At 40.1% G+C, this 24,406-nt stretch overlaps 1 protein-coding gene across 11 annotated transcripts in view; it reads left to right on the top strand.

The window, feature by feature from the left end:
• LYST (lysosomal trafficking regulator) overlaps positions 1–24,406 on the top strand; it is a 217,585-nt gene that overhangs the window by 187,739 nt on the left and 5,440 nt on the right. For 9 of the 11 annotated variants that reach the window (XM_017953559.2, XM_017953541.2, XM_017953553.3 and 6 more), the window contains 3 exons: positions 4,009–4,107; positions 13,540–13,679; positions 14,064–14,161. In XM_017953559.2, the coding sequence (XP_017809048.2) occupies positions 4,009–4,107; positions 13,540–13,679; positions 14,064–14,161 (337 nt within the window). Of the gene's footprint in view, positions 1–4,008; positions 4,108–13,539; positions 13,680–13,961; positions 13,999–14,063; positions 14,162–24,406 lie in introns of those variants that run through there. The other 2 variants (XM_017953563.3, XM_021931623.2) reach the window with 2 other exon arrangements.

The following is a 24,406-nucleotide window of genomic DNA, read 5'->3' as shown; positions in this document are numbered from 1 at the left end:
GTTTTTTTTTGGAGACAGAGTCTTGCTCTGTCGCCCAGGCTGGAGTGCAGTGGCGTATCTCGGCTCACTGCAAACTCCGCCTCCTGGGTTCACGCCATTCTCCTGCCTCAGCCTCCCGGGTAGCTGAGCCTACAGGCACCCGCCACCATGCCCAGCTGATTTTTTGTATATTTTTAGTAGAGTCAGGGTTTCACTTTATTAGCCAGGATGGTCTCGATCTCCTGACCTCATCATCTGCCCACCTTGGCCTCCCAAAGTGTTGGGATTACAGCTGTGAGCCACTGTGCCTGGTCAACATTTTTTTTTTTTTTTAATTTTAGACAGAGTGTTGCTCTGTTGCCCAGGCTAGAGTGCAATAGCACAATCTCAGCTGACTGCAACCTCTGCCTCCCAGGCTCAAGTGATCCTCCTCCCTCAACTTCCCAAGTAGCTGGGACTACAGGTGCGTGCCACCAAGCCTGGATTATGTTTATATTATCTGTGGAGATAGGGTTTCTCCATGTTGCCCAGGCTGGCCTCAAACTCCTGGGCTCAAATGATTCACCCGCCTTGGCCTCCCAAAGTGCTGGGATTACAGGTGTGAGCCACTGTGCCTGGCTTTTGTAAATGTTTTTGTGGAATCTTTATAATAGTTAAATACAATGCATAAAAATGAGTCAGATTGGCCGGGCACAGTGGCTCACGCCTGTAATCCCAGCACTTTGGGAGGCCGAGGCGGGCAGATCACCTGAGGTCAGGAGTTCAAGACCAGCCTGGCCGACATGGGGAAACCCCTTCTCTACTAAAAATACAAAAAAAAAATTAGCCAGGCGTGGTGGCGCATTCCTGTAATCCCAGCTACTCGGGAGGCTGAGGTAGGAGAATCGCCTGAACCCAGGAGGCAGAGGTTGCAGTGAGCCAAGATCACACCATAGCATTCCAGTCTGGGCAACAAGAGCGAGACTCCGTCTCAAAAAAAAAACAAAAAAAAACAAAAACAACAACAACAAAAAAACTGATAGCAGCTAGCTTGTTTGGTTGGTTGGTTGGTTGGTTGGTTGGTTTTGAGATGAAGTCTCACTCCATCACCCAGGCTGGAGTGCAGTGGTGTGATCTGCACTCACTTTAACCTCTGCCTCCCAGATTCAAGCGATTCTCTTGCCTCAGCCTCCCAAGTAGCTGGGACTACAGGCATGTGCCACCACGCTTGGCTAATTTTTGTATTTTTAGTAGGGACGGGGTTTCACCACATTAGCCAGGTTGGTCTCAAACTCCTGATCTCAGGTTAATCTCCCGCCTCAGCCTCCCAAAGTGCTGGGATTACATGCGTGAGCCACTGTGCCCAGCCAAGCAGCCAGTTTTTAATATCCTGCAACTTGTCCAGTCAAGAAGCTGATGTTAAGCTGGGCGTGGTGGCTCACACCTGTAATCCTAGCGCTTTGGGAGGCCAAGGCGGGCAGATCATCTGAGGTCAGGAGTTTGAGACCAGCCTGGCCAATATGGTGAAACACCATCTCTACTAAAAAATACAAAAATTAGCCACGCGTGGTGGTGGGCACCTGTAAATCCCAGCTACTCGGGAGGCTGGGGCAGTCGCTTGAACCTGGGAGGCAGAGGTTGCAATGAGCTGAGATCGTGCCATAGCATTCCAGCCTCGGCAACAAGAGCAAAACTCCGTCTCAAAAAAAAAAAAAAGAGAGAAGCTGATGTTTATAGTACTTACAGACTTCCTAACTACCACTATTTGTGTCCCCCAAATTTGTTTTCTACCCATTTTCTCATTGAGAGAGTATAATCATAATCTCCTACTCAACATCATTAAAGGGCATAGTGTTTGAACCAAATCAGCATTGCCTTCTTCTCAGTGTTCACTCACCTTTGTCATTAAGTCATTTTCTGTAACCATAGTGCCATCTTTTATACCTGATTTTTCCTAAATGGACTGGATATTCAGGCATCATGATCACTGGGCCTATAGCCCTGTGATCTTTGTTAGTGTCCCAGCTTTGTTATATACTAACTACAGCCTTTGACTAGTAACTTAACCTCTCCAAACTTGAGTTTCTTTCCTCCTCATTACAACCAAGATAATAGTACTCATACTACTTTCTCAGAAAGCTGCTGTAAAGTGTTTCCAGTGTTTGTGAAAGAAACTTGTAAACTGTAGAATACCGTGTAAATATACAGTACTGCTGCTGAACTGTTACTGACTCTTAATTGTATGGACAGCCTTCTTTTTTGACTCTCTTTCCATGGGAAGTTCTCTTACCATCCTCTGATTTCCATTACCTACATAACACCTGCTGCCTTATCATCTGTCCTAAAATGTATCCCATTCCCTGAGCTCTTTAGAAATTGAGGAAGCTACTTAGGGGAATTTTTAGCAGTGAAAGCAAGAGGAGCAGTGACTTGTTTGCATAACCCTCAATATCCCTGACCAAAATATCACCACCATTTGTTTATAGCTTACCAGGAAACTGACGGAAGTAAGAATAAAGAGACAGTGAAAAACAACTTTACTAGGAACTTTAGTAAGATTTTTTTTTTTTTTAGTTTTGAAACATATCAGGCTGCATTAATCAGAGCCTTTTTATGCAGATAGAAATATATATGCAAACACAAACAAGTTATAACCATAAATCATGGCAAAGCTGGTAATAAAACTAAATTGGAAATGAATCTACAAAATAAATGAAAACACAAAAACGTATTATAGAATCAGTATGTCCCTTACTGCACCCTTTTTGGGATTATTGTAAATTGGGAAAAACAGAAATATGTACAGTGGGAGTTAGATATACAATACATTCTACCTGTCAAAATACACTGACATAAATTTGTGAGCAGATTTATTGCTGTCATCAGTAATCTGGATTTACAAACATCTTGACTTTCCAATGAAAAGTGAAGAAAAATAAATGAAATCATCATCAGTATTAACTGAATGTTTTCAATGCAATGTTAAAGATACAAGCTTTCAATCAAATTCTTTCCACCTTTAATTACTAGGCATTCCTTCTATTTAAGAGTTGGGTACTGTTACATTAGATTGATGCGTTGGGAAGAGAGGACAAAGATAGATAACTTTGAAGAAGCTTTCCAATTCACTAATATATTTTCACCAGTGCAAAGACAAGCATTTAGTCAAATTGTTTTTGCCAAGTAAATTGACTATTAGTTTAGCAGATCCAAAGCTTGAATAAAGTTGTTTAAAATTCTTTTTATTTTTTTCTAGCTTTATTGGAATATAATTGACAAATGAAATTGTATATATTTAAGGTATACAGTGTGATGTTTTAATATATGTACACATACATTTTGAAATGATTACTACGGTCAGGCTAATTAACACATCCATCACCTCACATAGTTAGCATTTTTATGTGTGTGATGAGAATATTTAAGATCCACTATCTTCGCAGATTTCAAGAATACAACACAGGGTAGGGGTCAGCTGGTGTGGAAAAGAGGACCTGTCAGGCCACACAGAAAATTAATTCAAACCTGAATGGTGCCTCTGTGGTTAGGACTGAGGGATTTTGTACCAAAGGCATAATCCCATCTTTTACATTCACATTTATCTATCTTTCTTCTCCTGCTTAACAATCTTTAGAACTATTAGAAGCAATCCCTCTATTTATATGTACCCTGTTTCCCCACCAAAGACATAAAATGAGGAAAATAAAAGCAAAAAGCAAATAAATGTGTGAAGTACACACACATTCACACTCAAGCTTGGATTTAATCAATCCTGAATCATTGTGTTAAATTTATCTAAATATATATACATATATACACATACATCTACACACAGGCGTGTATACACAGTATAATATATTTTAATTGGGAAACAACATTTCGACATTTGGCTCAAAGTTACAGAATATTATTATATCTGACACGTTTCTAACTGTTTCAAGAAATGTTTACCTAACATTTTTGAGATTTAAAAAAAATAGTTGTCAGAAAAGTAGAAGTATTTTTCATTCTTTTAAAACATGATAATCTTTGATTTGTCCTTTTTCAAAGGTTACTAGTTGTGCTTGGGTGCCTGACAGTTGCCAGCTGTTTACTGGAAGCAAATGCGGTGTCGTCACAGCCTACACAAACAGATTTACAAGCAGCACGGTAGGTTCTGGGCTTTCTGTATGGGTAGTATGGGACTTTGTCAATGAAGGGAAGAAAACCTTTATGAAGTATAATTCATTTTGCATAAGATTAACTTAAAATGTTTATACCTTAATCTTCTCCCTACATTAGGTCTTAAAAATCTTTAGGGTTTATTAGAATCATGAAAAATCTTGAAAACAATTGTAGTAGTCCTATTTTTTTTCAGAGACAGTATTTGAGTTATGATCTGTTTTGTATTTAGGCTTTTAAATGACATTTGGTGCTTACCTGTATTTGCGATATCAACCTGAATGCTTAGGAGTATACTGTAAGAGTCTATCAGTTTGAAAGCTTAGAAACCCTAATGTCCAACATTCCCATACCCTCTGGGTAAACTAAATGACAGCAAAATCTAAGTAGTCTGTCTGGATTTGTACCACTTACTGGAAGAAATTTTATTATTTTTTAGCCATTCACTGAACTCCCAGGATTTTAGAGTTGAATCATAAAACAGGGAAGAAAATAAGACAGATTATGCAATGCTTCTTTTAATTTACTGTTTTGGGGGAATTGTTTTGTTTTGTTTTTGTTTGTTTTTTGAGACAGAGCCTCCCTCTGTTGCCTAAGCTGGAATGCAATGGCACAATCTCAGCTCACTGCAACCTCTGCCTCCCAGGTTCAATCAATTCTCGTGTCTCAGCCTCCCAAGTAGCTAGGACTACAGGCATGCGCCACCACGCCCGGCCAATTTTTGTAATTTTAGTAGAGATGGGGTTTTGCCATGTTGGCCAGGCTGGTCTTGAACTCCTGGCTTCAAGTGATCCTCCCACCTCGGCCTCCCAAAGTGGTGGGATTATAGGCATGAGCCATCATGCCCAGCCTGTTTTTGTTTCTTCAATCTGCCTGTGGTGCAGTTGAGGATATGTGGCAAGTTTAGGTTGAAAACTCAGTAATCATCATTCTGATCCAGAATTTTCACTGTGCATTTTTTCCCATTATAATTTTCTTTATAGTATTAAATCTCTTCTACTGGGTGAAACCTGTATTTCTAGCATAGGGTGACTCCCAGGTTCTTCCTTTTCTTTCTTTCTTTCTTTCTTTTTTTTTTTTTTTTTTTTTTTTTTGAGACAGAGTCTCACTCTGTCGCCCAGGCCTCAGTGCAATAGTGTGATCTCAGCTCACTGCAACCTCTGCCTCCCAGGTTCAAGTGATTCTCCTGCCTCAGCCTCCAGAGTAGTTGGGATTGCAGGTGCCCAACACCACACCTGGCTTATTTTTGTATTTTTAGTAGAGACGGGGTTTCACCATGTTGGTCAGACTGATCTCGAGCTCCTGACCTCAGGTGATCCACCCACCTCGGCCTCCCAAAGTGCTGAGATTACAAGTGTGAGCCACCATGCCCAGCCAGGTTCTTACCTTTTTTTCCAAGCTTATTCCCTTTTGAACTCTTGTTAAGTTTCTTTGCATGGTCCCTGAGGTATAAATGTGACCATATTTTGTTTCTGTCTGTTAGTCTAAGGAGCCATTAAAATGGTTTAAGCAGGAGTTATATGATCCAATCAGCATTTTAGGGAGACCACTGTAGAGCCTGCAAGGGGAAGCACTTCCAAGGGCATGAGACTGGGAGCCAGGACACCAGCGAGAAGGCCACTGCAGTGATCCAGGCAGAAAGCAAAGAAGGGCAGGTTTAGGAGCCAGAACAGTGGAGTGTGTGCTCTGAGAAAGGCTCACATCCAGGATAAAGGACCACAGAAGAAGGACATCCAGACATCAGGGAGCCTGATAAGTTACACTTGAGCTGGATCCTAAAGGATCAATCTACTATAAGTGAAGGAAAGAGGAAAGAACATTTCCGGCAGAGGAAATAGTTTACACAAGACCTGGAATCAAAGACTTGGGTTTTTGGGGGGTGGCAAATACTTTTCTGTGTAGTTTAGAGTGTAATGTGTTGGGGAAGAATGACAGAAGCAGGGCAGGAAAAGATTGAGGCCAGTGATGAGGTTTTTACGTGTCATGATAAAAAGAATGCTAAAGAATATAAGCAGGGCGTGGTGGCTCACACCTGTGGCCCCAGCACTTTGGGAGGCCAAGACAAGAAGATTGCTTGAGCCCAGAAATTTGAGACCAGCCTGGACAACATAGCAAGATCTTGTCTCTACCAAAAAACAAAAATAAAAAAATTGGTCAGGCATGGTGGTACCCGCCTGTGGTCCCAGCTACAAGGGAGGCTGAGATAGGAATATCACTTGAGCCCAGAAGGTCGAGATCACAGCAGTAAGCCGTGATCACACCACCGCACTCCAGCCTGGGCGGCAGAGAGAGACCTGACAAATTGTTTTTTAAAAAGGATATAAGCAGAGAATATAAGTGTCATAACTTTTTGAATGTCTCCTTTTATCACCTTTTGATTCCCAAAGGCTTAAAATGAATGGTAATTTTATAACATCTGTAATAATCATGCTGCCGTTGCCTTTGATCTTCTGAGCTTCCCTTTCTGACTTTCTCCCACAAATCTAAACCCTGCTTCTAGGGCAGTTGTCTGCTTGTGCACTTGGATCATTTTGCATCATGACATGGACACCTTTTTTTAAAACTGGCTTTATCTTTTGCTTTTTATTTCCTTTTGCTTTTGCCAACACTTTGAACAGCCTTGTTCTTAGTTTTCCCTACTTCTCCATTTTTAATTGTACGCTAACACAGTGTGCAGTACGGGTTTTAGAAAAGAGGTTAAGCTGTCACTATAGGAGTATTTGTGCACAGGATAGCTTTGAGGAAGCAGATCAAGAGCATAGCTATTACAATTTAAATACTGCAAGACATATACTTCTTTTAGTTTTGAGGTCATGACACACTTGTGAAGGTTTATGTTGCTTAGCTTTCCTCAGTTGTATATTGGCCTTAAAGCAGATTTTTCAGCTAATTTTTATAGGATTTTTTCCACCTATTAGGTGATCAAATCATGAGATTAATAGTTACTATTAAACAGTGCCAAAAAATCTAACTTAGTAGTGTAGTTTTATCAGTTTGTTTTGAGGGGAAATTACTTGGGTATTTGCAGGCATTGTTGTTGCTTTTTCCCAGGGATCATGTTGCTATTCTGGCATCTCTAAGGTTGTGATTCTGACCCTGAGCCTGTGAGATTAGCAGGAGACACCTCATGTTCACTGGTTTCTGTTCTTCAGCTTTCCTGACCCACTGAATGCCATGGTTTTAAAAGTGTTCCTGTCCTCCCTTGGATTGTCTTCCACACAAACAAAAGATGGCCCCCCACAACCCAGTGCCACATGGGATGTGGCCAAATCCTTGTTTGAAAATACTTTCAAGGGGATCTTATGAAATACTTTCCTTAGCTAGTAAGCATATCTAACTTTGAGCACCATAAGTTTCTGTTGGAGCACCCAAGATAAAGTCTTCTAAAATGCATTCTAGGTAACGATGAATTAGTTGACTTGTGATATGGGATTGTTACCTATAAGCCATTTAAATGTTAGAGGAGAATATCTTCTAAATGTGATCACTGATAACATTTAAATGTTAGAGGAGAATATCTTCTAAATGTGATCACACTGATCACAACAAATAGTTGCTGTCGGGTTATTCTGTCACTAAGTAACGTGGCCGTGTCATCTTCATATAAGTGAACACCTATATATCTGTTCTCTAACTTGAGGGTGGTAGAAGAATATGTGTGCAGCTTATACAAGATAGTATTACTTTGTTCAAGAACAATATTTAAAAGAAGGCGCCAGCACAAGAGACCTGCTCTACTCACCGAAGTTATTTTCTGACCCGTCAGTGAATTGTCTAGTAATATTAGCCTTTGCAATCATCTCAAAGTGCAGAGTTTATTAAACAATTATCAAATACTACTATTAGGAGCCCTGTGTTGTGTTTACCCATAACTGTTACTCATTTTACAGAGTAAAAGGTGGAGAATAGGTCAATAAATCTGTACTCTCTGTTTCTTCTGACATATTTTTTACAATAATGAATGGGATTGACTATGGTCAGTAGGAGAATGGCCTAAAACTTTAGGAAAATATTGGCCCAAGGAGACCAGACTTGTAACTTATCAAGTAGAACCTTAGCCTCACTTTAGTTTTAATGTCAAAGTAACTCACTAATCTGTACTCAGTGAATTGAAGATAGTTGTTCTGTTTAAAATTGGGACACTGGAGAAAAACAAAGTATGTGTGGAAAAAAATAAAACAGAACTTCTAGAAATGACATAAAAATAATAGTTAATATTTACTGAGTGCTTACTTTGTATTAGGCATTGTTCTAAACTCTTTACATATTCTGATGTATTAATTTTGGGCTCAAGTATCTTTATTTTTCTCTATATTCTTTCATCTGATTACATTTCTATGGTTTTAACTATTGGCCCTAAGCATAAAACAGATGTGAGGATGATCATTCTAAGTGCTGTGCATTGTATTCCAGCCCCAGGTTGTCTGGTACTTTCCTTTCTCATCTCCCACCTGGCTCGTGGCCTCTCTTGCATCAGTGGTGCCTGCTGTGGGCTTCCTGAGGCTGCACAGCATGCTTCTCACTGCTTGTCTGCCACATGCTTCTCTGGGGCTTCCTTTCTGTGTGCACCAGCAGCCTGCTGAGCTAAGGCATCTTCCCTTTCCTTGTTGCTCTTCTCTTTCTCCACTTTCCTCTTGGGCATACAGGGTCTTGCCCTGTCGCCCATGCTAGAGTACAGTGGCACCATCACGGCTTACTGCAGCCTCAACCTCCCAGGCTCAAGTGATCCTCCTACCTCAGCCCCATCCCCAACCCCCCACCAGTAACTGGGGCTACAGGCACACACCACCATGCCCTATTACTTTTTAATTTTTTTTCTAGAGACGGGTTCCCACTATGCTGCCCAAGCTGTTCTCGAGCTCCAGGGCTCACCAATCCTCCTGCCTCAGCCTCCCAAAGCGCTGAGATTACAGATGTGAGCTACACATTAAATCTTCGCAATAACCCTTTGATGTAGGTTTTGTCATTATCTCCATTTTTACGTGAGACCACTGAGACATACAGTTAATCCTTCTTGTAACCTGCCCAAGGTGTCACAGCCAATTCATTGGAACAGCTAGTTAAGCAGCAGATTACAGAATTAATGAACTGAAAAAAATTACACAGAATATAAAATAGAAAGATAAAGAAAAAAATGAGGAAAGAGGGGGTATGAGGGCTAGAATGAGAACATGCAAATGTGGTGAGTAGTTATAGGATGAGAGAATGGGAGAAAGGCCCAGTGTGAAGAGATGACGACTGAGATTTTCCCACAATTAAAACTTGAATTTTGGGTTAAAGAATCACAGCAATTCTTCGCTGGAGAAATAGAAACGAGTCAAACCTCTCTCCTTCAGGTGTCCCCCTGACCATTGTCCCAGCTCAGCCCTTTGCATCCTGCCCGGGTCCCTATGTTGACCTTCTCACTGGTGTCCTGGCCCCCAGTCTCATGTCCCTGGAAGTTGAGTCTCCTTGCAGGCTCTGTGATGGCCTTCCTAAAATGCTGACTGCATCACATTACTTCTGCCCCAGACACTTCAGTGACTGTTTATTACTTGGAGGATAAAATGTAGGTTGCTAGGCATCACACACCAGGCTCCGTGATCTGACCCCTCTCTGCCTTACTGCCCCCTCTACTTCACCACCCCATTTCTTCCTGCTCCCTACCTACCCTGCTCCCAGTAACATTGGCAGTGCCACTTTCTCTCATATCTCCTTTCCCTCACACATGCTGTCTTCTTAGCCCAGAGTGCCCTTTGACAGCCATTTTTCTTTGAGTAAATTCTGCCAGTTCTTCAAAACTTCAGTTCATAGGCCGTCTCCCAGGGAATCCTGCTTTCACTCCCTGTCCCCAGTCTGAGGAAGCGACTTATCTGTGGGTCCCCGGAGTTCTCTGTGAAAATCATCTTTGGTAGCCCTCACTCCTTACTGCCATGGAGCTCCCGGAGGGGAACCACATGTGCATCCCCAGCTCCTGGTTTAGTGACAGGCACACAGTAAGGGATACTCAGCAATGTTTGTTGAATGAATAAATGTATGGGTTGCATTCCACATTACCCCTCTCTCTCTCTGTAATATGAAAATCACTTGTAGGCCAGGCACGGTGGCTCACGCCTATAATCCCAGCACTTTGGGAGGCTGAGGCGGGCGGATTGCCTGAGGTCAGGAGTTCTGTACCAGCCTGCCCAACATGGGGGAACCTCTTCTCTACTAAAAATACAAAAATTAGCTGGGCATGGTGGCAGGTGCCTGTAATCCCAGCTACTTGGGAAGCTGAGGCAGGAGAATCACTTGAACCCGGGAAGTGGAGGTTGCAGTGGGCCAAGATTATGCCACTGTGCTCCAGCCTGGATGACAAGAGCGAGACTTTGTCTCAAAAAAAAAAAAAAAAAAAAGAAAAAAAGAAAGTCATTTGTTTGTCCTTATTTAAAATATTTGTAGGCCAGTCAAGTGGTTCATGCCTGTATTCCCAGCACAGCACTTTGGGAGGCCTTCCCAGGTGGGAGGACCACTTGAAGCCAAGAGTTTTGAGACCAGCCTAGGCAGCATAGCAAGACCCCATCTCCACAAAAAAAAATTAAAAAGTAGTTGGGCATGGTAGTGCACGTCTATAGTCCTTTTATTCAGGTGGCTGAGATGGGAGGATCACTTAAGCCCAGGAGTCTGAGGCTACAGTGAGCTATAATCACACCTCTACACTACAGCCTGGATGACAGAGTGAGACCCTGTCTCAAAAAGCAAAAACAAATAAACAAAATTATGATCATGGCCAATGGCCAACAAGAGGTTTCCTGTTTCTTAAAAAAGTTGTTCAGAATAATCCTCCCCTGAAACAATGAAGATGGGATAAAATATATATACAAAAATATATCTTTATAAAATATATTCATGTTTTCATATAACCTATAAGTATATATTTTAATATAATGTAAATATATACTAATAAAATATATTTTTATTCAGTCTTAGTTTGTGTGTGTGTGTGTGTGTGTGTGTGTGTGTGTATATATATATATATGGCCTTAAAAGCATTGAAGATCTGACAAGCTAGTAAGAAGCTACCAAGCCAGAGAGGTAAATAAGCAGGAAGGAACTTTAGCCCTGAGGACACTGTCAATCCTGAAACACTGACACTGTCCTTGGACAGCCTCTGTGGAAGAAATGGAAAACAGAATCCAGGAACTAAGCAAGCTGGGGAGTGCCAAGAGAGTGCGCCTCCAAAAGGCTGGTCCCTAACGGGCTGTGCTCTCAGAATGAAAATGAGTTGCATGGGAGAACCCTTGCGTGGAGTTATATCCTGGGCTGGAATTCCCTGGGTTGTCTAGGATCCTCAGAGACTTCACTTTGCATTAAGGTGGCCCCAGGCTGGTGTGGTGGTCGTGTCATCTGGCAGAAACAAGGAAGTTACTTGCATTCTGTTCCACAAATAGAGGAATTCCCACAAATAAATGTTTTAATGTAGTGACAAATACACAAAACCAGGCACACACACAAAAAATGCAGTTAAGAAAATAATTTATGAAAAAGTTAAAAGTATTATAACTTTTATAATTTATCTTATTATAAAAATAAATATCATTTAAAGCAACCTTGATTGCCACTTGAAACTTAGGAAGCTTTCAAAGATTTAGAGTGGGGCCGAATCACAAACTCAATGCTGCAACCCAAGCAGAAAAGGAAGGGGCTTAGGTCCTTTAGAGCAGGGAATTCCTTGATCCTACATACCTCAAAGCATGATCTGAAATGGGTTATGGGCATATCCCAGTGGCTCTGCAAACTCCTGGCTGTGGAGAGGGTCACAATCCAAGAGCCGGAATGGCTCTAAAGGGAGGGCCCGGGGGTCCAGGCCTCCGACTCTTGCTCTTGTTAAAAGCTGATCTGGTCGCCGTGACGGTTTTCAGTTGAAGGTCACATGCCCTAGATAAACAGGCAGTTGCTAAACAGCTCCAGCCAGTTGTTCTAAGGAATAATGTGAGCCTGGTATTGCCTGGTCTTTTGATTCTTTAAGTGTAAAATATGTATTTTTATGTATATAAAAATATGTAACTGGACTACAGAGCAGCTAAGATAGATGGCTATACCTAATATATCAACACAGATATATTTCAGAAACAATGGTGTTTTTGAGAAAAGGCAAGATGCAGAAGATACCTAAAAAATAATACCATGTATTTAGAATTCATAAACATGAAATACAATATAATGCATGTATGTATTATACAGTATGTTGTTTATGGCTATAGTAACATAATAGAAGTATAAAAGCTTACATAGGAACATAAATACAAAATTTAGGATAGTAGTGACTTCTGACAAGAGAGAAGAAATAGGATATAGAACAGTACAAAATTATATGTACAATGTTTAATGCTTTATTTAAAAAATAAATTGATAATATGAAATGTTAAGATTTGTTAAACTGGGTAGTTAGTATATAGGTCTTTATTATACTTATTCTTTCTACTTTTCTATAATTTTGAAGGGGAAATATTGAAATGCTTTATGATAACACATAGTTAACCTAACAAAGCAAGAGTCAAACCCTGTGTGGACATCTGGTATCCGTGAGCCAATGTGGCCCTCAGAGCACCAGTTTGCAAGCTTTGATTTAGAAAGTCAAGCCATAACTGTTGAATATCGGTAGCATTAGGCCCCATCACCATTGGTAACAGCACCAATTGGTATGACACGTTCTGAAAGTATACTGTCAAGAACTATAAAATTATTAATATTCATGGACCCACTAGGAAAATTTTGGAAATTTTAGCAGAGACAGGGTTTCACCATATTGGCCAGGCTGGTCTCGAACTCCTGACCTCATGATCCACCCACCTCGGCCTCCCAAAGTGCTGGGATTACAGGCGTGAGCCACTGCACCCAGAATTTTTTTTTACAGAAGCATTTCTTCTTAAAAAACTTTAATTTAATTATTTATTTCCCAAAGATCTGCCCTCTAATTTACTAAAAACCTTTTATACATGAAGAATTTATGGTATTATCTATAATTTGAAAAAAATAGAAATAATTTTAAATGTCTGTCAATGAAGAATACTTGTAAATTATGGTGTACTAACTGTATAGAATATTATAACATCATTAAAAATTATTTTGAAGACAATGTCAAAACAGGAAAATGCTTGTAGGAGAATATGTAAAATATAAAATAGGACATTTTTTATGTGGCAGTATTACAACTATAAAAATACATGTATATTTGAACAAAGATTGGACAAGAATAGACAAAAACAAAAAGCAGATAAGTTGAAATTATGAGGAATTAAAAATTTTTAAATTTCTTTCTTTGTTTTACTCTGAATAGGATTGAAGAATGATATGTTTGAGAAGACCATTTGAGTCACTTTGGTTGTTTTATTTTTGAGATACTATACTAGAATACTTTTTGTTGTGATTTTTATCTTATACTTAATTTTAAAATTTCAGCCATCAGAGATAGAAATGGAGACTCAGATACATCTCTATGGTCACACAGAAGAGATAACCAGCTTATTTGTTTGCAAACCATACAGTATACTGATAAGTGTGAGCAGAGACGGAACCTGCATCATATGGGATTTAAACAGGTACAGAAGAAGGTCTCCAAATCAAACACAGCATTTTTAATATATCCATTTTTGCTATATGAAATAAACCAAAATAATATCTTTACATTATAATCATTTTAACCATGAAACACATGCTTAAAGGTAGTAAGATTACCTTTATATTTTATTGAAGTCAAACAATCAGGAAAACATGTATGCCTTATGTACAATAGGTACATAGACTGAGAAAAAGAATCACAAAATAAGAGAATGTAATTATATTTAATGATCATATACAAATTCATGTCTTTTGTCTTTCAGGTTATGCTATGTACAAACATAGACTGAGAAAAAGAATTACAAAATAAGAGAATGTAATCATATTTAATGATCATATACAAAATCATGTCTTTTGTCTTTCAGGTTATGCTATGTACAAAGTCTGGCGGGACACAAAAGCCCTGTCACGGCTGTCTCTGCCAGTGAAACCTCAGGTGACATTGCTACTGTGTGTGATTCAGGTGAGCTTGCTCCAACCCAAAGCACAGGGCTGGCTGGTGCTCTAACAGCGCATTCGGCCAGTGGTTACCTCCTAGGTCAAGCCGTTCTCTCAGGTCCCTGCCAGATCTAAATACTTTGGTAATAGCATGTACATGTGTAGAAGTACAATATGGTCTGAGATTGAGTTCATCAATTTAGGCCTCAGCTTATGCAGAAGTTAGTACTGTCATAATTTAACTGTTTTCCTGATATATGTAAAATTACATTTGAGTACATGTTAAGCTAAGCAAATTATTGTTACATAATTTTTTGAGTGTTCTTGGTTTTGACTTTTCTCCCCTTTTTTGCTTCTGCTTTATAACTATTACCTTTGTTACCCTCCTCCTGTGAAAGAACAAAATTTTAACAAATTGAGTTGAAAAATTGAATTAGCTTTTATTAATGATTAATGAATCAGGCACATTCCATCTATGAAGTAGAAAGGTACCCCAGTGAGCTGAGCAGAGGGGGTAGGCTTTATAGGCAGAAAAAGCTGAAGAAAGCAGAAATAAGGAACAAAACTCAGATTGATCCTTCCACAGTTACCTTCCTTAGAGGATTAAAGCAGAAGGGACTTCCTTATCATACCAGCTCAACTCAGTGATCCCTTATCATCGATTGCTGTGAATCTCCTGTTTTTTGGAAAACTGGCCCATTTCCAAGTTCAGTTTGATTAGGTGTCACCTCGCACAAGTGACTACTCCATTCTGGTTTAATCTGGTATGTTAGGGCCTAGTGCAGGAGCTCAGTCCAAAACATTGGCCTACCATAAATTTTATTTAACACTTCTGACTAAATTAAAAGCCTCAGCAGATGCCCAGCTTGAATATATGTCTTCCAGTTTTGGAGAGAGAGCAATAGTATAGAACAGTAAATGAAAGTATAATTTGCCTTAAAAATTACATGACAAAAATATATCACCTAATGAAGAGTCTTTTGTTGTTGTTGTTTCATATATACATGTTAAGAAACCAATGCATCCAGCAGAAAAGAATAGTTGGAAAATTCATGAATTTTCTGTTTGCATTTCTGTTTTTAAGGGTCTTAAGATGCAAAGGATCCTTTGAAAAACTGCTTCTTTCTTCTGTCCATTCAGTGTTGGACATACCTATAGTGGGTAGTCCTCTATCCTTTGCTTGCATTTTTTACATTCTTTTCTTCTAACACAAAACGTATGGTGTTTTTCCAGACACCAACCAATTCTCTGACACCAACTGGGTGTCCAACTGTATAGTTCAACTGTGACACTAAAAGTTTGCAAATTTGGAGGATGCCATGAGCCCCACCCTCAGGTTCAATAATTTGCCAGAATGACTCACAGAATCCAGTAAAACACTGTTTATACTTAACAACTATCATGTATTATAAATGATAGAAATGAACACCAGCTGAAGAGGTGCACAGGGCCAGGTCTGGAAGTGTCCTGAGTGCTGGATTGTCTGTCCTCCTGGAGTCAGGGTTGTGGAGTTAGGGTGCATCACTTTCTGGCACATAGTTGTTAGAAACAAGTGCTTGGTGCCATAAAGAAAAACTAGCACTTAGAAAATTTCTCAGGAAGGCACATTTACTTCTGCAGAAAGGTGCTGCCTGTGTCCGACCAATCGTAAGAGCACACCGAACAAAGGAGAGAAAGGTTTTTATCCCTAACGCAGCTCCTGTTGCTGTGTCCTCTCCTCATTGGCTGGAGTCGGACTGCACAATCTAAACTAACCCAGTTGGCTAAGACTTAAACTTTTCTAAATATGGTAAACATGCAGTTTGCCAGAGGAGGGGAGGAAGAGACTGTTGCTAAGGCAGAAAGGGTAGTTTACAGAACAAGTCTGGGCATGTCTGGGCGTGTAGAGGTTTGCTAGTTACAAATTAAGCAAGAATGGGGGCTGTGTACAGAGCAAGAAAGACCAAGGGAGCTTGGAACTTACTATTTCTGACACCTTTCCCCCTTTTGATTTTATAGTTCTTCCTCTTCAGATTTCTTAAATTTTTCTAACATCTCTTGGCTTTGTAGTTCCTTTTGGTTGTTTAAGAATAGGAACTTATTTGAGTAAGGTTGGGGAGAATAGAGAGAGGTTTTGGTAAGGGCTTTTTCTATAAGCCTTTGCCTTAATCCACGAATACAAGGTATGATGCAGCAACTTACAAGAATGAGTACACTGATAACAATTGCAAGGGGGATAAAGACTGATGCTATGAGTCCTTTCTATTTTCTAAACCATTTTTCTATGAATTTTCGGCTAATTTATGTGCTAGGGTGGTAAGGCCCTGTAAGGCTTTTGTGATTGTTCTATTGGGGACTGTGTTGTTAGGGATAAAAGTACAACATTGGACTCCAATCATGACACAGACCCCGCCCTTTTTGGCCAATATTATGTTAAGGGCTATTCTATTTTCCTAAGCCATCTGACTGGTAGGACCTAATTGTTCAGCTATTCCTTTAATGGCATCCCTAGTATAGTTAGCAAACTTCTGTTGATTACAATAAAGGTAATTTATCCAGTCTACATTTTTGTTTGCAGTTACCCATGAGAACAATATAGATTCAAATCCTGCAGCTGTTTGATTCCTGGCTTTAAATTCATTTAGCACCTCTTGTGGAACTTTGATGGCATTTATATATATGTGAGGATCAGAAGACCTGAGGGGGGCACTTTTTTTTTTACAATTGTTCTTTCTATTTGGTTGATGAAATGCCAGGGTGAAAGGGATGGCTAATTGGATTACAGCGCAAGTGCCGCTCCACTTACTTGGCAGAGTACTTAATAGTGGTCCACTGCAGTACTACCATACATCTGATTGGGGATGAACAAGGGCAGACTGGCTGGTTAACTCTTGAAAAGGCTTAGATTCACTGCATCCTGTTAGGCTTCCAAGGAATTCCAAATTTTCCCCCTGTCGTGAGAGACACAAGGTAAAATTGACAGTGTTAATTGGAGGCCAAATAGCTCTCAAGGGCTGACCCATAGAGCCTTTAACTTCTGGGAATAGTAACAAGAGAGACTGGCAGGCCTTATTGCCCCAGGCTGTGGGGTCTTGGAAGAGAGCTACTATGCAGTTCATATTCTGTTGGTCAGAGGACCATCCAAGTGGAAAGCGGATGATTTGAGTCTCTAGTCTGCCTGTTGTACAAGCGTAACAATTGCTTTTATTTAAGGTGTGAATGGAATATTTAATCCATTTCAGCCAGGCATTTATATCTTGGTACCCAGTTTTTATGGCTAAAGTTTGTTTTAAATCCTTGACTTTTATTACAACTACCTTGATTTTGTCATTGGGCATGAAATGGGAGATGGTTTGATTGGATGGGCTTGGGGAAGGGGTAACAATAGAGGATAGAGGGGAAGAAACAAAGCGCTTTTCAAAGAAGCCTATAGAGTCCTTTCTAACGACATTTTCTCCTAGACCATAGAAGCGCCTAAGGTGGGGTTAGAGTTACTAGAGGTAGGGATAGTAATAGAGACGAGTAGCGGGTTGCACTGGTGGGTTTGACAGTTGTGGGCGGTGGGGGTGACTCCTTTGGTGAAATGGAGGTAAGGCTTTAGGGTGGCGCAATCATCTGAGGATGTCTAACCTTGATTTTTGGTGATCTAAACAACATATGCCCATTGAGAATGTAAACTGGGGAGAGAGTGCTGATCCCCCCACTATAGGCAGGATAAGGGGGCAGTAGCAGCTTCCCTGGAGGGGCAGAGGTATTTTTCTGATGCTATTTCTCTTTGGCATTGAAGGTTCCTGCAGGGTATAACAAAACAAGCATTAAAAGTCATAGTTTGGGGTGAGCTTGACTTAGTTACATTAATAGTAAAATGGGGGGAGGTGGTTAAGGGAAAGAGAAGAGGAAAAAAAAAAGAGAGACAGACTGATTAGACTTTTCTTTTTAACATGACTTTGGTGGGAGTTGGCCCTGGGACAACAGTCCATGGCTTTGAAGAGGGCAATGCTTTCTTGACTTGGGTTTAATGGGTCTACCCTTTTTCAGCAGTTGGGATTACTGTTTCAGTTGTTAAGAGCAGCAGGTAAGGTCCTTCCCAGATGGGCTCGAGCTTTCCCTCTTTCCAACTTCTGATAAGGATGTGATCTCTGGGTTGGTGTCAGTGAACTGGGAATTTGAGGGGTGGAGTTTGTGCTAGGAGGCTTTGAGTCTTCAGGGAGTAAAGGGTGAAAGACAGATTAAATACATAGTTTCTAAGAAACTGATCCTTTGTCTCAAATGTTGGGAGGTCAGTAGTGGAATTTAAATAAGGCAACCTATAAAACATTTATAAGGGGATAAGCCAATATCTTTCTAATGAGCAGTTCAGACTCTTAACAGGGTAGTGGGAAGACATTTAGTCCATGGTAACTGAGTTTCTAGAATTAATTTGGTTTGGTGTTTGTTTGTTTTTTTTTAATTAAGTTTAGAAAAGTTTCTTTAGTGATAAAGATAATCAAATCCCTTTCCACAATGGAAAGTTCTACATGATCTTAAGAACTAAAATATCATGATTTGAAAAACAATATGGAAAGTTATTTGCAGTACAAACTCTATCACATTTACTTAAAAAGCAGCCGAAGTTGCTTTTTTCTAGGTATACAGGCAACATTCCACACCATTCAATACTACCTCCCTTTCGTGAAACACTTTCTTCTGGTGGCTTTCAGAATACTAGTCTCCTGATTTTTCTTCTGGGTCACTAGTGGGTCCTTCTCAGTCTTTTGCTGGTTCTTCTTCTTTTTGTCTACTTCTTAATGATGGCATATCTTAGGTCTCTGTCTTTCGCTGCCTTCTCTTCTCTAGCTGTACTGGGTGATCTTATCCAAAGTCATGCTTATTCCCTAATGACTCCCAGATTTATTTTTCCAGTTCCAAATTGTACCCTGAAATCCAGAGTTGGATATCTAAATTGCCTACACAGCATTTCCAACCTAACATAGCCAAAACAAAACTCGATTCTACATTCCTCCAAACCTGTTGCTTCTCCAGTACGCCTCATCTCTGAATTTCAGAATTCACCCAGTTGACAGGTAAAAAACCTGAGTCATCCTTTACTCCTCTCCTTCTTCTTCCTTATATCCAAGCTATTAGCAGACATTATCTTCTCTACTTACAAAATAGAATCTGAATCTAACCTCTAACTTCTCCTACCCTAACATCTATCACACTAGTCCAAAACTGTTACCTAGAACACTATAATAACCTAACTGGTCTTTGCTTTCCTCTTTAATCTTTTTCAGTCTAATTTTCACACTGTAGCTCTATATTTCATAAAGGTAAATCAAATTATGTCATCCTCTTCTTAATCTAATTGCTTCCCATTTACATATCTATGCCAGACTATAAGGACCTGGCTCTCTTCCTTATGTCACTTCTTACTATTCTTCTCTCTTAATCACTATGCTATAACCTCACTGACCTCTTGTTATTCCTTAAACATGCCAAGTAAGTTACATTTTAGGGCCTTTTCACTTGCTTTTACCTTTGTCCAGAATGCTCTTTCCCCAAATATTTATATGGCTCATATGCTTACCTCATTGGGGCCTCTGCATATGTCATCTCTTCAAACAGCCTTCCCCAAGCCATCTTATCTAAAGTAACCCTCTCCACATTCTGTCCCAGTGGGATTCATCCTTGGATGCAAAGATGATTCAACATATACAAATCAGTAAATGTGATATATCATGTTAACAGAATGAAGGACAAAAGCCATATCATAATCTCAAAAGATACAGGAAAAAAGATTTGACAAAATTCAACACATTCTATCCCTATTCCCTGCCTTTTCTTTATAGCAGTTAATATGTTATATTTGCTTATATTGTTATTGTTTGTCTTCTCCATTGGAATGTAAACTCCATTAAAACAGGTACTTTGAGCTGGGTGCAGTGGCTCACACCTGTAATCCCAACACTTTGGGAGGCTGAGGCGGGTGGATCACTTCAGGTCAAGAGTTTGAGACCAGCTTGGCCAACATGACAAAACCCTGTCTCTACTAAAAATACAAAAATTAGTTGGGCGTGGTGGCAGGTGCCTATAATCCTTGTGAAAATAAATAGTTTAAATACTAGCTCTATTTCTTTCCCCGAACAGAGCTCAGGTGTACTGTCTTTTCATTATCTTTCCAGTATTTTAACATGAGACTTAGAGGGCTATCAGAGGGAATCCTATTATCTGCTTTGCTCTTTGTAGTTTTTGTTTTACTAGGGTTATTTCCCATCCTGGAAGTTTTAGATGTGTCCCTGAGTTTCCTGAGTGTGTGGGGCTCAACCTCTCTTACTAGAGATTTCTTGCACCCTTTCCCTGGAGGCTTAACCCCCCTCCCCACTGGAGGTTTCTGGTACTCCTTTACTTTACTCCACATTCACTTTGCACTTAATTGTGCATCTCATTCACACACTTCCAACCTCCAGGATGTCCCGACTACCAAGGAAGTACTTCAGTGCCCCTGTGGCTTTTCTTACCTTGGTCTATGCACAGAATTACTTGGTTGCCATGTAGGCCTTTTCCTCCCATGTTACTGAGAGTCTGGGTATATTCATCACGCTGGGTGGGTCTCAATCCCTCACTCTTGAGGCTGCTGCAATGAGACACGTCTCCTCTCAAGAGGTAATTGGAGACCCTTCTCCAGAGGAGAATGGGATCCTGGATGAGCCCCCATTTTGTTAGAAACAAGTGCTCAGTGCCTCAAAGAAAAACCAGCACTTAGAACATCTCTCAGCAAGGCACATTTACTTCTGCAGAAGCGTGCTGCCTGCATCTGTCCCATTGCAAGAGCATACCAAACAAAGGAGAGAAGGATTTTTATCCCTAACACAGCTCCTGTTGCTGTGTCCTCTCCCCATTGGCTGGAGTTGGACTGTACAATCTAACCCATTTGACTAGGACTTAACTTTTCTAAATATGGTAAATGTGCAGTTTGTGAGAAGAAGGGAGGAAGAGACTGTTGCTAAGGCAGGAAGGGTAGTTTACAGAACAAGTCTGGGCATGTAGAGGTTTGCTAATTACAAATTAAGCAAGGGTTGGGGGCTGTGTACAGAGCAAGAAAGACCAAGGGAGCTTTGAAGAGAAATTATTTTCTGACATAGTTGTGTTCACCAACCCAGAAGTGCTCCTAACCTTGTCATTTAGGGACTTTATGGAAGTTTTGTTACATAGGTCAATCTCCAGCCCCACTCTGCCTCCCAGTGTCACTGTAGAGTGTCTTGACTGCAAGTTGTCCAGGTTCTTGGTGTTTTGAACAAAGAATTGGACAAAACGCCCAGCAAAGCAAAGAAAGAATGAAGCAAAGAAAGAACAAAAGCAGGAATTTATTGAAAATGAAAGTACACTCGACAGTGTGGAAGTGGACCCAAGCAGCGGCTCAAGGGCCTGGATATAGAATCTTCTTGGGTCCAAATACCCTCCAGAGGTTTCCCATTGGCCACTTTATGCTCACCTCATGTGAATGAAGTGGTATCCCACAATCAGTCTGATGGGTTGCCTAAAACCACCAATCAGAGGCTGAAATGGAGTTACAAAGGTCACACTCCTGTGCAAACATCTGATTGCTTTTTGCAACCAATCAGAGGCTAAGGTGAAGTTATAAAGTAGCAAACGAAGACTCCACCAACAATCAGTTTGATTGATTGCAGACAGCCAATTTCCCATCTGCCAGCAGAAGACACAGGGGGTTTTGCGAAGGGAGTCGCCTTTTGTTCTTTAGGTGTGGAAAGTTAGGGTTTTCCTTTCAATTTAGTTCTAGGAAGTCAGTGTGAAATGGCCTTATGTTCCCTGCCTCCAGACCCTATTCTCCTGCCTCACCAGGAGGTGGGCATGAGAGTTGGGGGGTATCTGGAAGTTTTAGTCCTCAATCATGTGGTTGGTTTTCTGGTGGCCAGCCTGTAGACTGAAGCTATGTAGTCCTCCCCACTGTGAGTCATCTCATTAGCATACAGAAGACAGTAAATTCCAAGGGCTTTAGGGACTCTGTGCCAGGAACCAGGGACAAAGATCAAATACTTATTTTTCATTATACCACAGATACCTGTTAGGGTTTTGTTATTGTTGTTTCTACAAAACATTCATTTATTCTTGTATTCAAGAGAAGTAATATCTTCAGTCATGATTAGATTTCAGATATGAAAGAATTTTTGCTAGTCTTAGCCCCCAGTCATAAAATAATGTCATGAAAACATTTTTATTCCCTAATGATTATAACTAAGGGAAAAGATCTTAAAGAGTTGATTTTGGTAGTACAAGTGTATGCAAATGATTGATGATTTTGCTAATTGTTTTTCCTTGATTTGTGCATTAGCAACTTTTAGTGTGTCATATCAAGAGGAATGCTGGGGAAATAAAATAATGATTATTTATATGGAGTTCTCTGTTTTCTTGTTTTGGCAATATTTGAAAGTTAGGACTGATCCTGAGGGAGTTGAATTTTGTAAAGTTAATTACTTTCCTGCTGCCAGTACTGATTTATATCTGTGATATTATATCAGCTAGTCATATGGGAATGAGAAACAAAATTACTTTTCTGCAATTACCAACTCACTAGTAGGGTATTCAGGTGTCCCTGGGTAGCACACAATGTAATAGAGTAGTGGGTAAAACTTTTTTCCAATTTGAACAAAAAGGCCTTGTCAACTTTTTAAAGGTCTCTTGATACATATATAAAAGAAGTCATAAAGAGCACTTGGTATATAGAGAACATAATTTTTTAAATTACTTTTTTAAAGAGAGGTCAAACTTATCTCTAGGGACCTAGACTAGAGTTTATCCTCCTATTTTCTTATAGACCAAGAAGGAAAGAAAGTAACCAGATTTAACCTATCAAAAATTTTGACTATTTATTGGATACCATCCAAGTAATCTTAAAATTAAATATGTGTGTGTGTGTGTGTGTGTGTGTGTGTGTATGTATATACCTACAGTCAACCCTTTGTGTCTGTGAGTTTCACATCCGTGGATTCAGCCAACCTCAGATTGAAAATATCAGAGGAGGAAAATGGATGGTTGCGTCTGTATTTAATATGTACAGACTTTTTTTCTTATTATTCTCTAAGCAATACAGCATAACAACTATTTATATAGCATTTATATTGTATTAGGTATTATAAGTAATCTAGAGATGATTTAAAGAATACAGGAGGAGGCCGGGCACGGTGGCTGACACCTGTAATCCTAGCACTTTGAGAGGCCAAGGTGGATGGATCACGAGGTCAGGAGATCGAAACCATCCAGGCTAACACAGTGAAACCCCGTCTCTACTAAAAATACAAAAATTTAGCCAGATGTGGTGGCACCTGCCTGTAGTCCCAGCTACCCAGGAGGCTGAGGCAGGAGAATCGCTTGAACCCGAGAGGCAGAGGTTGCAGTGAGCTGAGATCGTACCACTGCACTCCAGCCTGGGCAACAGAGTGAGAGACTATCTCAAAAGAAAAAAATAATAATACAGGAGGATGTGCGTAGGTATGCAAATACTACATCATTTTATGTCAAGAACTTGAGCATCCATGGATTTTGATATCCTCAGGGGTCCGGGAACCAATCCCTCTCAGATGCCTAGGGACAACTCTATATTATGTGTCTGTGCTGTATGTGTAACATCTTCTCAAAAGTTACATTGACAGGCTCATTCCTCCTGATCATAATTTCTCAGTTCTTATGATGGGATATGGTTTTTATAGTGATAAGATGTGAAATGTATTAAACTGTGAAAATGTAATCAATGATTGGGGGAGGGATGTGTTTACCATTCTATCACTGGATCAAAATATATGCCTTGAACTAGGGTGAGACATCCATAGCCTGGTCCTCTGTTGCCAATGGCAAGATAGAGTTAGTAAAATATTCTAAGATTCAGAGTGGGGTGGTTCTTTAATTTATTTTTATTTCCATGACTAGGTATACAAAGGATAGAGATGCTTTTCAGGAATGCCTAAGTTTCTGACTTTTAGTTGATGTGTTAAATCATACATGCAAGCAATCTAGTATTGGGTAACAGTGTCAAATTTTGATACTTACAGAAGTAGGCAGATGAGTAGTTATTTGGTTTTGTGGTAGCCCAAGATACTGAGTGAGCTGCTAGGATAATTCTTTGGCTACTAAGTTCCATGCCATACTTCAGAGTCCAGGCCCACATTTAGATTTTTTATTTTGAAGGATTAAGCCATGTGGTAGTGGTAGCTATGGGTTACAGTGACAAACCCCTACCTCAATATATTTTATGGCTATGTTTCCAGTGACTTCAATGAGCCTTCTAGCCTTACTAGTA

The sequence above is a fragment of the Papio anubis genome, chromosome 1 (genome assembly GCF_008728515.1).
Source record: "Papio anubis isolate 15944 chromosome 1, Panubis1.0, whole genome shotgun sequence".
NCBI classification, from domain to species: Eukaryota; Metazoa; Chordata; class Mammalia; order Primates; family Cercopithecidae; genus Papio; species Papio anubis.
This window is presented reverse-complemented; position numbering and strand designations above follow the sequence as displayed.